Source organism: Macaca mulatta, chromosome 3, assembly GCF_049350105.2.
Source record: "Macaca mulatta isolate MMU2019108-1 chromosome 3, T2T-MMU8v2.0, whole genome shotgun sequence".
NCBI classification, from domain to species: domain Eukaryota; kingdom Metazoa; phylum Chordata; class Mammalia; order Primates; family Cercopithecidae; genus Macaca; species Macaca mulatta.
The window spans coordinates 187,112,984-187,125,197 of record NC_133408.1 but is presented as its reverse complement, the minus strand read 5'-3'; the positions used below and the strand labels follow the sequence as shown (position 1 = coordinate 187,125,197).

Genomic DNA, 12,214 nt, shown 5'->3' with positions numbered 1-12,214 from the left:
ACTATGACCACATAGACAACAAATTCCTTGGTTTTAGGATGCACAGGTCAAAAGTCATTTTCAGGGAAACACAGTGAAATGGACCTCATATTGTGGAAGGGTAAGGGAGAAAGTGTAAAACAGTGGAAAGGGGAGGCATGAGCCTTTTCGTCAGGAAGACTGATGTCATCCTTGACCCTTTGGCTTTCACACCCCATAGCCCACCTGTCTGCAAGTCCTGCTGGCTCGACCTCCAAATGTGTATGTAGAATTGATCATTACCCACTGGCTCCACTGCTACAATCTAGTCGATCTTCTTTCATCTGGGTTATTGCAAGAGTTTCTACTGTTCTCCCTCATGGAACGACAGCCTTTTATCAAAACAGCAGCCTGAGAGATTATTTTAAAATAAACTAGATTTACTCGGTCCAACCTTCTCAGTCATTGTTAAAGACCCTTCATAATCCAACCTCACTTTTTTTCAGTCACACTGACTCCCTTTCCTAGTCACTCCCTGCACACACCAGCTGGATATCGGGTTACACCGGCTTCTCCCTCTACCAAGAGTGTTCTTCTCTCCCATCTTCTCATGGTGTGTGTGTTCTCATTCCTCTGAGGCATTTGCTCAAATGCTATCTTCTTAATCAAAGGTTTCTCTGGCCATTTAAAGATAATCCTCAACCTCCCCCTCCCAAGAACTTCCTATCCCCTCCCTGATTATTTTTTCCCCAAATACACTCATTTAACCAATGTTATTCATTTACTATCCCACCTAGAATGTAGTCTTCCAAGAGCAAGCATTTTTCCCCTGATTTGTTCATTACCTCAGGATGAACAATAATGCCAGGTTTTCAGAAAAGATTTAATTAATCCAAGCTCTACTACTTGTTAGTTGCTCCATAATCTCTTTGGATATAAATGAATGAAGGTAGGTCTCAGTTCTATAACAGACAGTATGAATGAAAACATCAAAGGATATTCAAAAAGATTTGCAAAAGCAGGCTAGAAAAAGGATAAAATGATTTACTATTATTTCAGCCAGTGAAGAGAAAATCAAACAATCTAATTACAGTTTGAATTTAAGGACTTATATTTTGAAGGAATTAACCATATCATTTCCTTTTTTCTTTTCTTTTCTTTCTTTCTTTTTTTTTTTTTTTTTTGGTGGATGAGGGGGCGGCGTTGCAGAGTTTTGCTCTGTCACCCAGGCTGGAGTGCAGTGGTGTGACCCCGGCTCACTGCAACCTCTGCCTCCCGGGTTCAAGCAATTCTCATGCCTCAGCCTCCCAAGTAACTGGGATTACAGGCACGCGCCACCATGACTGGCTAATTTTTGTATTTTTTTTAGTAGAGATGGGGTTTCATCATGTTGGTGAGGCTGGGGCCTGACCTCAGGTGGTCTGCCCGCCTCTGCCTCCCAAAGTGCTGAGATTACAGGCTTGAGCCACCGTGCCTGGCCTGAAGCCATTTCTTATGAAAAGATTTTATACATAAGATAGCCGACTTGTCCAGCATTTATATGTTAAATGTGAGGACATTTCTTACTGCCAGTGAGGGATTTAATGTATATTGATGGGGTGCCACTGGTGTTCTCTTGAACTTTTCATGTTGCTTTAGCATAAACAACTCTCTGGGAACACTTCATAATATTTCTATGGTTTGAAGCTTACGCTTCACTGTTTAGTAGATGCCCATTGTACAAAATTCCAAGATAAGTACAGTATGACAACAAGATGGCTTAATTTATTCTTAAATGCATGTTATTTTGGAAAGGGCACTACATTCTAAGGAAAAATGAGAGCAACTTTAAGATTTTTTTTCTTCTTTTAATTGCACTCTGTGTGTGTGTGGTTGTTTTATTTCCAGTATTATTACTATCTACAAGTAAAGTCTTTAATAATTTCATTTGTTTGGTAGTGGTAGGTTTCCATGGCACTACATATCAAGGTCAAGTTACAAATTCCTTTGTTCCTGAAAATGTTTGGGTCAAACAAAGCAATGAAGGCAGATTCTTTCCCCTTGTCCCTAAGTACAATCCTGCTCTGAGGATTGCGGACCCCAAGTCTTAGCTGAGTGTTCTCTTCTCTCCACATTACATGTGTAAGGACCCAAATGGAAGGATACAACATTTGGTTAGTTCCACATAGAATGTACTTTCATACCAATGATACATTTTCTTATCATTTACTTTTTTGTTTTACACAAAGCTTTCTAATACTTATCAGAGATAAGTTCTCACTCTCTCTCATGCGTATGGACAAGAAATTCCCTTGGACATTTTTAAAATTGATTCCTTGTAATTCTATGGTCCTACTCAGAGGTTACAAAATCACATTCAGAAATTTGACCATCAAATTCATATGACCAGTAAATTTGTATCCACTATGCACAATACTTTAAATGTTGTTGTTGTGCTGTTTGTTTGAATGCCTCTACCTTTTAGTTATTCACATTTCCCAAACTGTATGTTTGACTTTTAACTTCATCAGAGCCATCTTTGAGAATGGATAATACAAAATCAGAAGTATGAATCTCCTTGAGGAAGTATGCTAATTTTTAATTAGAGGTAGTTGCAAAATAAATCATTTATACCTTACTATGGGCTAAATTGTATCCTCCAAAGAGATACACTGAAGTCCTAACCGTGAAACCTATGAAAGTGGCCTCATTGGGAAATAGGGTTCTTGCAGATACAATCAGGTTAAGATGAGGTGATAATGATTAGATTGATCCCTAATCCCATGAATGATGTCCTTATCAGAAGAAGGAAATGTGGATGCAGAAACACAAAGGGGAGAAGACCATGTGAAGATGGAGGCAGAGACTGGAGGGAGGTATCTATAAGCCAGGGAATAATGAGTATTACTGGTAACCACCAGAAGCCAGAGGAGTGGAAGGATCCTCCCCTGGGGCCTTCAGAGACCTTAAAATCCTGCTGAACCTCTATTTTAGACTTCTAGCCTCTAGAACGTTGAGAGAATAGAACTATGTTGTTTTAAGTCACCGTGTTTATGATACTTTGATACAGCATCCCTAGAAAATCAATACATACCTCCAAAAAGTCTGTTTAGGATTCACTTTTCACACTCCTGAAATGACACATTGTCTAACTTATATCATTTAATAAAACTTGTCTCATTCCAATTTTTTTGGGGGGGGAGAACAATGAAAAAGGGCTAGAAAACACACTTCTAAACAATAGATTTCCTGTTGGTACAAAAGCAAGGCAGCGGATACTTCACAGGGCCGACAAGCGGATCCTGAATGGGATGCTGCAAGTTCCGTATTCTGTGATGGATGAGCCAAACTAAGGAGCTCTAGAAAACTATCTGGGAGGCTTTTCACGGAGTGTATTCCATCACTAAGAAACTTTCAGGCTTGAAGGAGTGTTGGTATTTTCCTATAATAAATAGCTAAGGAGCCTGAAAACCACATCCCCTAATTATTTTACAACATAACTACTTGATAAAAATCTATGTTTACATACCTATCTAGTTAGCTCGTTTTTGCCATTACTTTCAATGGCAAAAACACCAATTACTTTTGCACAACCTAATATTTAATATCCATGGTCTACCTCAATGAGGATTGAGAGGCGATTGTTATAGACTATGTGTTTGTGTCCCTCCAAATTCACATATTGAAACCCTAAGCCCCCGTGGGATGGTATTAGGAAGTGGGGCCATTGGGGGTTAATTAGGTCATGAGAGTGGAACCCCTATGATGGGATTGGTGCACTCATAAGAAGAGACTTAAGAGTGTGTGCTCTCTTTCTCTCTCTCTCTTTTTCTCCAATGAGAACATACAATAAGAAAATGGTTGTCTGAAGCTTCTCATTATGTGCCCTCAGTAGACATGGAATCTGCGTGTACCTTGATACCTTGGTCTTGGACTTCTCAACCTCAAGAACCATGAAAAACATATTTCTGGTGTTTAGACCACTCAACCTATAGTATTCTGTTATAGTAGCCAAAACTGACCAAGACAGTTATATACTGGTGAGCTGGAAAGACGTGCCCTCTTATTAAACTTTATTAACACAAATCCTATCAAACTCAGGCCAGCTCCACTGCCCTCTTTTTATCTTGCCTTCACCACTTGCTTTGGTACCTTCCTAAAACCTGCCTCTTTCCCCACCGAGTTCCTTAGAACTCCCCTTCCAATAAGACTGGCTCTAGAAGCTTCTTATCTCTCCTCTTCAGACTACAGCTCCTTTCTCTTTTAATGAAAACAAAAGAGATAATAAAAATGCCCAAAACAAAGAAAATTTAGAAATTTAAAAATCGTACTGCTCTCTCGTAACCATGGGTTCTGGCCTGTATCAGAAAGCTTATTACCACGTCAACAGTCAATAGGTAAATGTAATTATTGTGTTTAACATTCTTTTGATTATTAACATCAATGGAGTGTTATCTAAAAAAATTCTAGTTGGAGGAAAATAAAACACGTTAAAGCAGCTAAAACATACTTCGCTGAAGAAACATCCCAAATAACGGATCTCTTTCTTTGCTTATTCCCAAGAAAAAAAAAAAAAGCAAAAGAATTCTTGGTGATTAAACATCATCTGATCATGGACGTTACAAAGGAGAACTAAGAACTTTGCTGGGATTAGCAGGGAGCAAGCACAGAGATAAAATGGCACACTGGTGTGAAACGACCCAGCCTGGGCTGCAAAGAAAGCTAGGCAACCGGGACTTAACTTCAAAAGAAACAAAATGTGGACATGTTTAAGGGTTTGCAAACAAAACAGAGTGTAGGACGGAAGGAAAGTCTTTTCTTGTGGCTTTCAGTGAGCAGGAAAAGTACTTTTCTTCAGTGACTGTGGGGGAAGAAACACTTTCAGTGGTGTCCAAGTTGGTGAGAGGCCATTAAATACATAATGGTCTGAAGTCTCCAATGTTCCTTGAGAGGCTGTGTCTCTCACAGAGTTAAAAGAAAGACTCAAGATGCATTGGAAAGTCAGTCAGCACTTAGCATTCCCTAGGGTCAGACCCCAGGTTTAAGTTTACGCCACACAGTGATCAGAAAACAGATTCTATTGCCATTTAATAGATGAAGAAAGTAAGATACAGTATTAAGGGATCTACTAATTAAGTGATAAAGCCAGATTCAAAATCAGGTATGCAGGATTCCAAAGCTTGTATTTTAGGACAAAGTCAATTCTCCTTTCCACTATACTAGTATATCTTAAGATGTGTTTATTATAATATTTGAATCCTACTTTAAAATTTCCAGCACAGACGGTATAGAGTTGTGGGCATTTGTATTTTACTTAAAGTTGCGATCCAGAGGCAGTTCCTCTTCTGATCAGGAGTCCACAAGTAAGAGGTATCAAGAGTTTTAGTGCAGAAACAGTACACCCACCCCAGAGGGGGTGACTCTTAGTTTTTTGCTATTTATTCCTCATATCAACCTAATTCACTGAATCAACAAGTCCTCTGATGAACTTAATACCAAACTGGGTTTTCTTTGGTGAAATTAGTGGTCTGTTAGATAGCATAAATGTAAATGTTAATGAAATGTTAGAAAGGAGATATCAATAGTGAACTTAAAGGCACTAAAGGTATGTGGTTTGGCACAACACCTTTGAGAGACACACCCAGCCTTGTGTTAAGATGGTGAAAGATTCTGGTGAGGCCTGTAACCTGAGTTCTCAGAAATGCTTCTGGAGTTAGGATCCCTTAGTGATCCTGTGCCAGCGATTATTCGCTGAGGAGGCTTTCTGTCACCTAGCACTAGCTCTAGGTGTAGCTGAATCCCACCATTCATCGTCATTGCTTCAGGAAAACATTTTATTCAAGGAGAGCTGGGACCTCACTGAGCTTGCAGAAGAACATTTGTTAACAGTGTTGTGCTTCCTTGGTAATACTTGTTCATTTAATAAATGTGTTTATGCGCATCATAACTTGTCCTGTGACTTCCATTCCTTTGCCCCCTGGGGGCAAAGCTATAGGAGAGTAGCTAATTCTCATGCATCCCAAACTTTTCAGTGACTGACGATGTTTTACAAAATGAATCTAAAATGTGTGTGTGCAAATTGGCTAAGGTCAATCTATAATTCTGTTTCTCAGATTGTTTATCAGAATCACTTGAAGTTTCGAATTCTTCAATTTGTCATCCTCTTGAATTTCAAAGTTCCAGAGGTGGGGCCTGAGCGTTAGAATGGCAACGAGTTCTTCTCGTGATTCTTACACACTCAGGATTCAGCTAATGACAATATAACAAAACAGGCTTCATGATCATTAGCTAACATGTCCTAAAGGCAGACCACAGACCCAAGAGAAAGTCGATATTCTCCTGACTGCTGGACTCGAAAACGAAAATCTGTAAACTGATAGTAAATAGCACACCATCAAGACCTCATCTCCTATAAACTTTATGCCATGAATGTGTGGTGACAGCTATTTGCTCGCCCCTCTAGATTGAAATCAATAAAAACTGGCCTTGGGCATTCAGAGAGCTCATGTATGGCCAAAAATATTCCAGTCAAGGGATCAGTAGAGATTATCAGTAGCTTTCCCACTGACAACTGGGATCTATTTACTATCAGAGCAATGAAAACTGTTGGCCATAAGCCAATCTTACTGAATTTTTTGTTTGGAGGGTAACCGGTTTGGCTATTGAGTTGTTTTTTTTCTCACGTCAATATGTCCAGTTCATTCACTCATAAGAAAGCTTGTTTGACTTTCATTTACTCATCAAATATTTATTGAGAGTCTTCTTAAAATCATGTTGTCTTAACTTCCAACAAATATTATGGAAGATTAAAGAAGGAGAGCCCTAGTTCATGATTTTTGTCTCTAAGTTGTCACTAATTAGATGGGGAGAAATGCTGTGGTATAGGACTCCAAAAACTTAAATCCAGGTGCTAGCTGCAAATTCAGTGGCAAGTCAGTAAATCTCCTGGGGTCTTCTCTGTTTCCTCTCTAGGCAATTCATAATAAAGTGATGTCTTGCCTATTTTATATAATTTACTAATTCTTTCACAAATATTTATTGTTCATCTACAACATTCCGGGATTTTTTCTAGGACCTTAAGGAATATAGCAGGGTACAAGATAAACAAAGTGGCTGCTCTCATGTCACCTTACTCTAAGAACTAGAACACACACACACACACACACACACACACACACACACACACACAAACAATGATATATAACTATTAATATAAACAAATAATAGATATGTAAATATAAACATTCTCAGAGGCAAATATGTAACATATAGATTTTAAAGCTTAAATAAAAGCCTTTTCTAAGAATGTGATTTATTTTTTACATCTCACATTGCATGATTTAGGACAGGAAAGACAATAATCTAATAAAAGATGTATTGATCTAAACAATGTGCCTAGCACTTTAATAAAATATGTCCTCATAATTAGTTATGAAAAAAATCATTTTCTGACAGGACACATTTTTCCAGTTAGAAAATATGACAGGTCTTTGCTACAACACTTTTTAACACATAGTAGAATTTCTCATAAGATAATATTCTTTTTACTAATCTTTTCATTACTTAAGAACCAAGATGTTTGTGACCACATGTCTTCTCCTATAAGGTAGACTGTGGTAGGCACCTTTAAAATGGTACCCAGGAATCAATGGCTCTTTGTAGTCATGCCGTTGTGAAATCCCCTTCCTTTAACTGTGGATGGGATTTAGCAACTCACTTCTCACAAGCTGAAAATAATAGTAGTTATGGGATATCACTGTTAAATTGGATTATTTATATATAAAAAAAAACTACTTATGGTTTTTATCTGGAGAACTTCCTAACTTACTGGCTTTCCCCTCCCCTCCTCTCTTTCTTTTGTTTTCCCTCTCTCTTTCTCTGCCCAGTCACCCCCAGGAGAGGCTACTTGAAGAAGGAAGGTGTTACAGAATCCAAGGCCACAGAGAACTAGGGCATCCTAGCCAGCACTATCAGCCACGTACGTGAGACCTGTTGGAAGCAGACAAGTCTTCAAATGATGCAGCCACAGCCAACAGTTTGAAGTCAACATCATGAAAGACTCGCTCAGCTAAATTACTCCTGAATTCCTGATCCAGAGAAACCGTGAGATAATAAATGTTTGTTTGAAGACACTAAGGTTTGGATAATTAGTTACATAGCAATAGGTCACCAGCAAATAATCCAAGGACCTGACTTTTGAGGATTATGAGGATGAATTTAAAATCTCCTTTGTTATACTTCAATTATTTAAATTGGGCCAAAAGAATATAGTGACATCACCTTAATATCTTCATCAGAAACAAACAAATATTTTTTTCATTTTCTTTTTTTTGCTCAATGGAATTAGAGTTTGTTTGTTCTATCCTGAGATCTACTGAGTCAGTTGAGTCAAATATAAATACTTCATAATCAAACTTCATTTTGAAACCTCATTTTTTTTGTAATGGATTAGTAACCAAAAAGCAATGGCATTCTTACCTCCAAAAAAGTACTTCTCGCCAGTTTTAACCTGAAGAGGACTATTAGTTCGAACTGCTGATGCTTCATCTCCATCGATGGTGAGAATAGCAAAATTCTCCTTGGCTAGGAAGCGAACCTCATGCCACTGTCCATCATTCAACCCAGAACCTGGTAAGTACAAGATAAAAGTTGTTTCTTTTCTTAAAATTACCTAGTTGAACACAATTTCTAATATCAACAAATCAGGATTGTAGAAATAAAAGTATTTTTCTCTAGGAAAATACAGTGTTGCTTACAATTCAAACTGATGTCTCATGTCTCTTTAACATTATAAGTGGTTTTATACTCCACCTAACTGAATAAGGCATAATATAACCCAACCAAGTAGACAAGCAGTATTAATACCACTGGGTACTTAGGGAAAGAAATGGGTTGAAAAAAAGTCATTTGGACGACCTTGTCCTCCCAAAGTGCTGGGATTACAGGCGTGAGCCACCGCACCCAGCCGCTGAGCACATTTTATGATTATGTGCTATTTTAACTTAGTGAATTATGAATTATTTTAACTTAGTAATTAATTTTCTGGTTAACTTTGCTAGATCTCATTCTCAGACAAGAAAATGAATGTATGGCTTTTACCTAATGTCTGTCTTTGTTTTTAAAATATTTATTTTTCTGTATAGTTTGTTCTCTCTCAATAAACACATTTGGTGAGTATAGTTTATAGAAATTAAGTACTATATAATAATGTGTATGTGCAGCTACAAGTACTAAATGACCACCAATAGTCATGGAAAATAATAATAGGATTATCTGATCATTTACAAATGAGTTATCTTTATAATAGAGTACATGACATTTAAATAAAACAGCAAAATAAACCAAGAATGCATATCCCCAGCAATGGCACTTCATTGTTGCCTGATACAACAATCTTTGGAAACAAAAATTCTATTGAATTATCCATTAGGTGGACAGTAGCTTAAATCTTTAGTTTGTGTTCATTTTATGAAGAATAATCAGACAATTAAAAAGCAAAAAGGGGAGAGTGTCCAGGAAACATAAGCTTATGGAGAGAGTTTAACACTTAGTAGCAGAGAAAACCAAGAGGGCCAGAATGGACTCTGTGAAGGCCTGTGCTATGACAAGGTGGTGGTTGGGGGGTATTTTGTGCTATTCTTCTTCAGATGGCACAATGTAGAATCCATAGGTAGAAGTTACATGAGGGCGTGCTTCGGTTTCACAAAAGAAAGAGAACTCTAGCAAATAAAGGTATCCAAAAATAGAATGAGAGCAAATCAATGACACACAGATCAGGGTTCCAAGCTCCTGATAATTTATACCAGGAATCTGAAAAACCAGTTTGTGGCTGAAATCTGGCTTGCTGCCACCTGTTTTTCTATAACCTGTGAGCTAAGAATAGTTTTTACTTTTCTAAATGGTTGAAAAGAAATAAAAAGAAGAATAATGTTTAGTGACATGTGAAAGTTATATACAATTCAAATGTTAGTGTCCATATAAATGTTACTGGAATGTAGCCAAGTACATTTATTTACATACCATGTGCCCTACAGCAAGAGTCAGCTGCACTGGAAACTATACAGTTCATAAAGCCTAGGCTATTTACTACATGCGCTCCTTTATAGGAAAATCATACATTACTAGTTGATTTATACTAAGAAATAGAAAAACTGTTTTAAAGAACAACATAAGGGCTGTTGGAGCTTAGAAGATAGTCCCATGTTTGTAGTAGTTACTCATATCATAGTAAGTATTATCACACATAATCACTCAAGCGTGTGTTGTTTTTTTTTTTTTTTTTTAGGATTTTCAAATTTTAATTTAGTAATGCTTACTGAGCACTTTTTTTTTGTTTTGTTTTGTTTTGAGATGGAATTCCACTCTTGTTTCCTAGACTGGAGTGCAATTGTGGGATCTCGGCTCACTGCAACCCCTGGCTCCTGGGTTCAAGTGATTCTCTTGCCTCAGCCTCCCAAGGAGCTGGGATTACAGGCGTGTACCACCACACCTGGCTAGTTATGTATTTTTAGTAGAGACATGGTTTCACCATGTTAGTCAAGCTCGTCCTGAACTCCTGACCTTTAGATCCACCTGCCTCGGCCTCCCAAACTGCAGGGATTACAGGCATGAGCCACCGCGCCTGGCTACTGGGCACGTTTTGTTTCAATCAAGAATATAAAATCTCTGCTCTAAAGTAATTAATGCAAAAGACTTTCCAAATTATAAAATTTAGCATACAAGTGAATACAACAGCACAAATAGTATAATAGTATGCATAATATAAATAACATAATAAGGCAAACGGCTACATGAGCCCACTATCATCTTTGGTCTACCATATGATCCAGCAATCCGACTACTGAGTATATACCCAAAAGGAAGGAAATAAATACACCGAACAGACATCTGCACTCCTGTTTGTTGCAGCACTGTTAACGACAGCTAAGATTTGGAAGCAACCTAAGTGTCCATCAACAGATGAATACAATAGATGAATTTCAATAGGCCCCAATGGTTCCTCTGATTTCACTTTTTGCACTAACAGTCTAATCTCCCCACAAAGTGGTATTATCTTCATAAATGTATAATTGGGATCACACTATTCCCTACAACACCTTTCTGTTCTTTTTGAACTCACGAAAAGTACTGACTGAAGTCCTTTTGGTGAACTAGGAGGTGTCATGTGAACCATCTGGAATGCCTTGTGTGAATTATCTTCATGGTTTTGCTCCTTCACATCAGGTCTCTGTGCAAATGTCATCTTAACAGAGAGGTGGTCTTTCCTATAGCTATAGAATATAGCTATTCTATATCACATATCATTTCCCCCTCTCTTCCAACATCTCTTCTTTTCTGAGCTTTATTTTTCTTTATAGTTTCTCTCATTACCAAATTTATTATATGTTCATTTATTAGCATACTTATGAATTTTATGTTTTCTATCACTTGATTATAAGCTCTCTTTTGTCTGTTTTATTCTCTACTAAAAACCCTACAGCTAAAACCATGTCTGGTACATAGTAGGTGTGAATGAATAACTGAATGAATCTGAGGGAGTGATCACGACCAGGAATCTGGCACTCTGGGTTTCATAGATGGCCAAGTAAATGATGAAACATAAAAAAGCAATAAAAATCAAGCTAGAGTTGCTGACTATGGTTCTCAGCTCTAACTGCTAATGTGCAATATGACTAACTCTAAGTGTAAGGATTAAGTTCAGTAGATAAATTTTTTTTTGTTAAGTTTCATTTAATGTCAGTAGGTCTTCCTGGAAATCTCCATTATCCTAAGCCCATTTGTAATTGACCTTGCTCTGTTATGAAGTAATTAAATTAAGTATATCTCTTCATCCCACCCTGGTTGTCACCTGCAGAAAACTCCCATACATTTCAATGGCTTCCAATGATGTAGAAAGAGGAATAGGCCAGACACTAGGTGTGCAAGGGGCATTATTACGACAGCCTCTCAGAGAGACTCCAGTGGGCTCAAACTCAGTTGCCCATAGTAGCAATCTCCTTATTAAAGATCTTTTTTGTGGCTTTCCACCCCGACTTGTCTCACCTCCCCTCTCCCCCCCACTCCCCAATTGCATTTATTGGACCAATGTCAAATAAACCATATGCACCCATATTCATGTATCAGGGTCTACTTTTTGTACTTATAGGTTACTTTATAAGATAGTTCCTCACTGCGAAAAGAAAAAGGCATGATTTAAGTCCAAGTTCTGTTTCTGACAAGAATACCTTCGGTCATTGAATCCCAGAGTTTTATTTTTCCTGTCCCTACAAAAATTGAG

General features: G+C 37.8%; 1 protein-coding gene across 1 annotated transcript in view; it reads right to left on the bottom strand.

Moving 5' to 3' along the window:
• The window catches only part of CNTNAP2 (contactin associated protein 2), a 2,249,322-nt gene that overhangs the window by 1,097,386 nt on the left and 1,139,722 nt on the right, over positions 1-12,214 (bottom strand). The window contains exon 9 of the mRNA XM_001094652.5: positions 8,416-8,565. Within this exon, the coding sequence (XP_001094652.1) occupies positions 8,416-8,565 (150 nt within the window). The remainder of the gene's footprint in view (positions 1-8,415; positions 8,566-12,214) is intronic.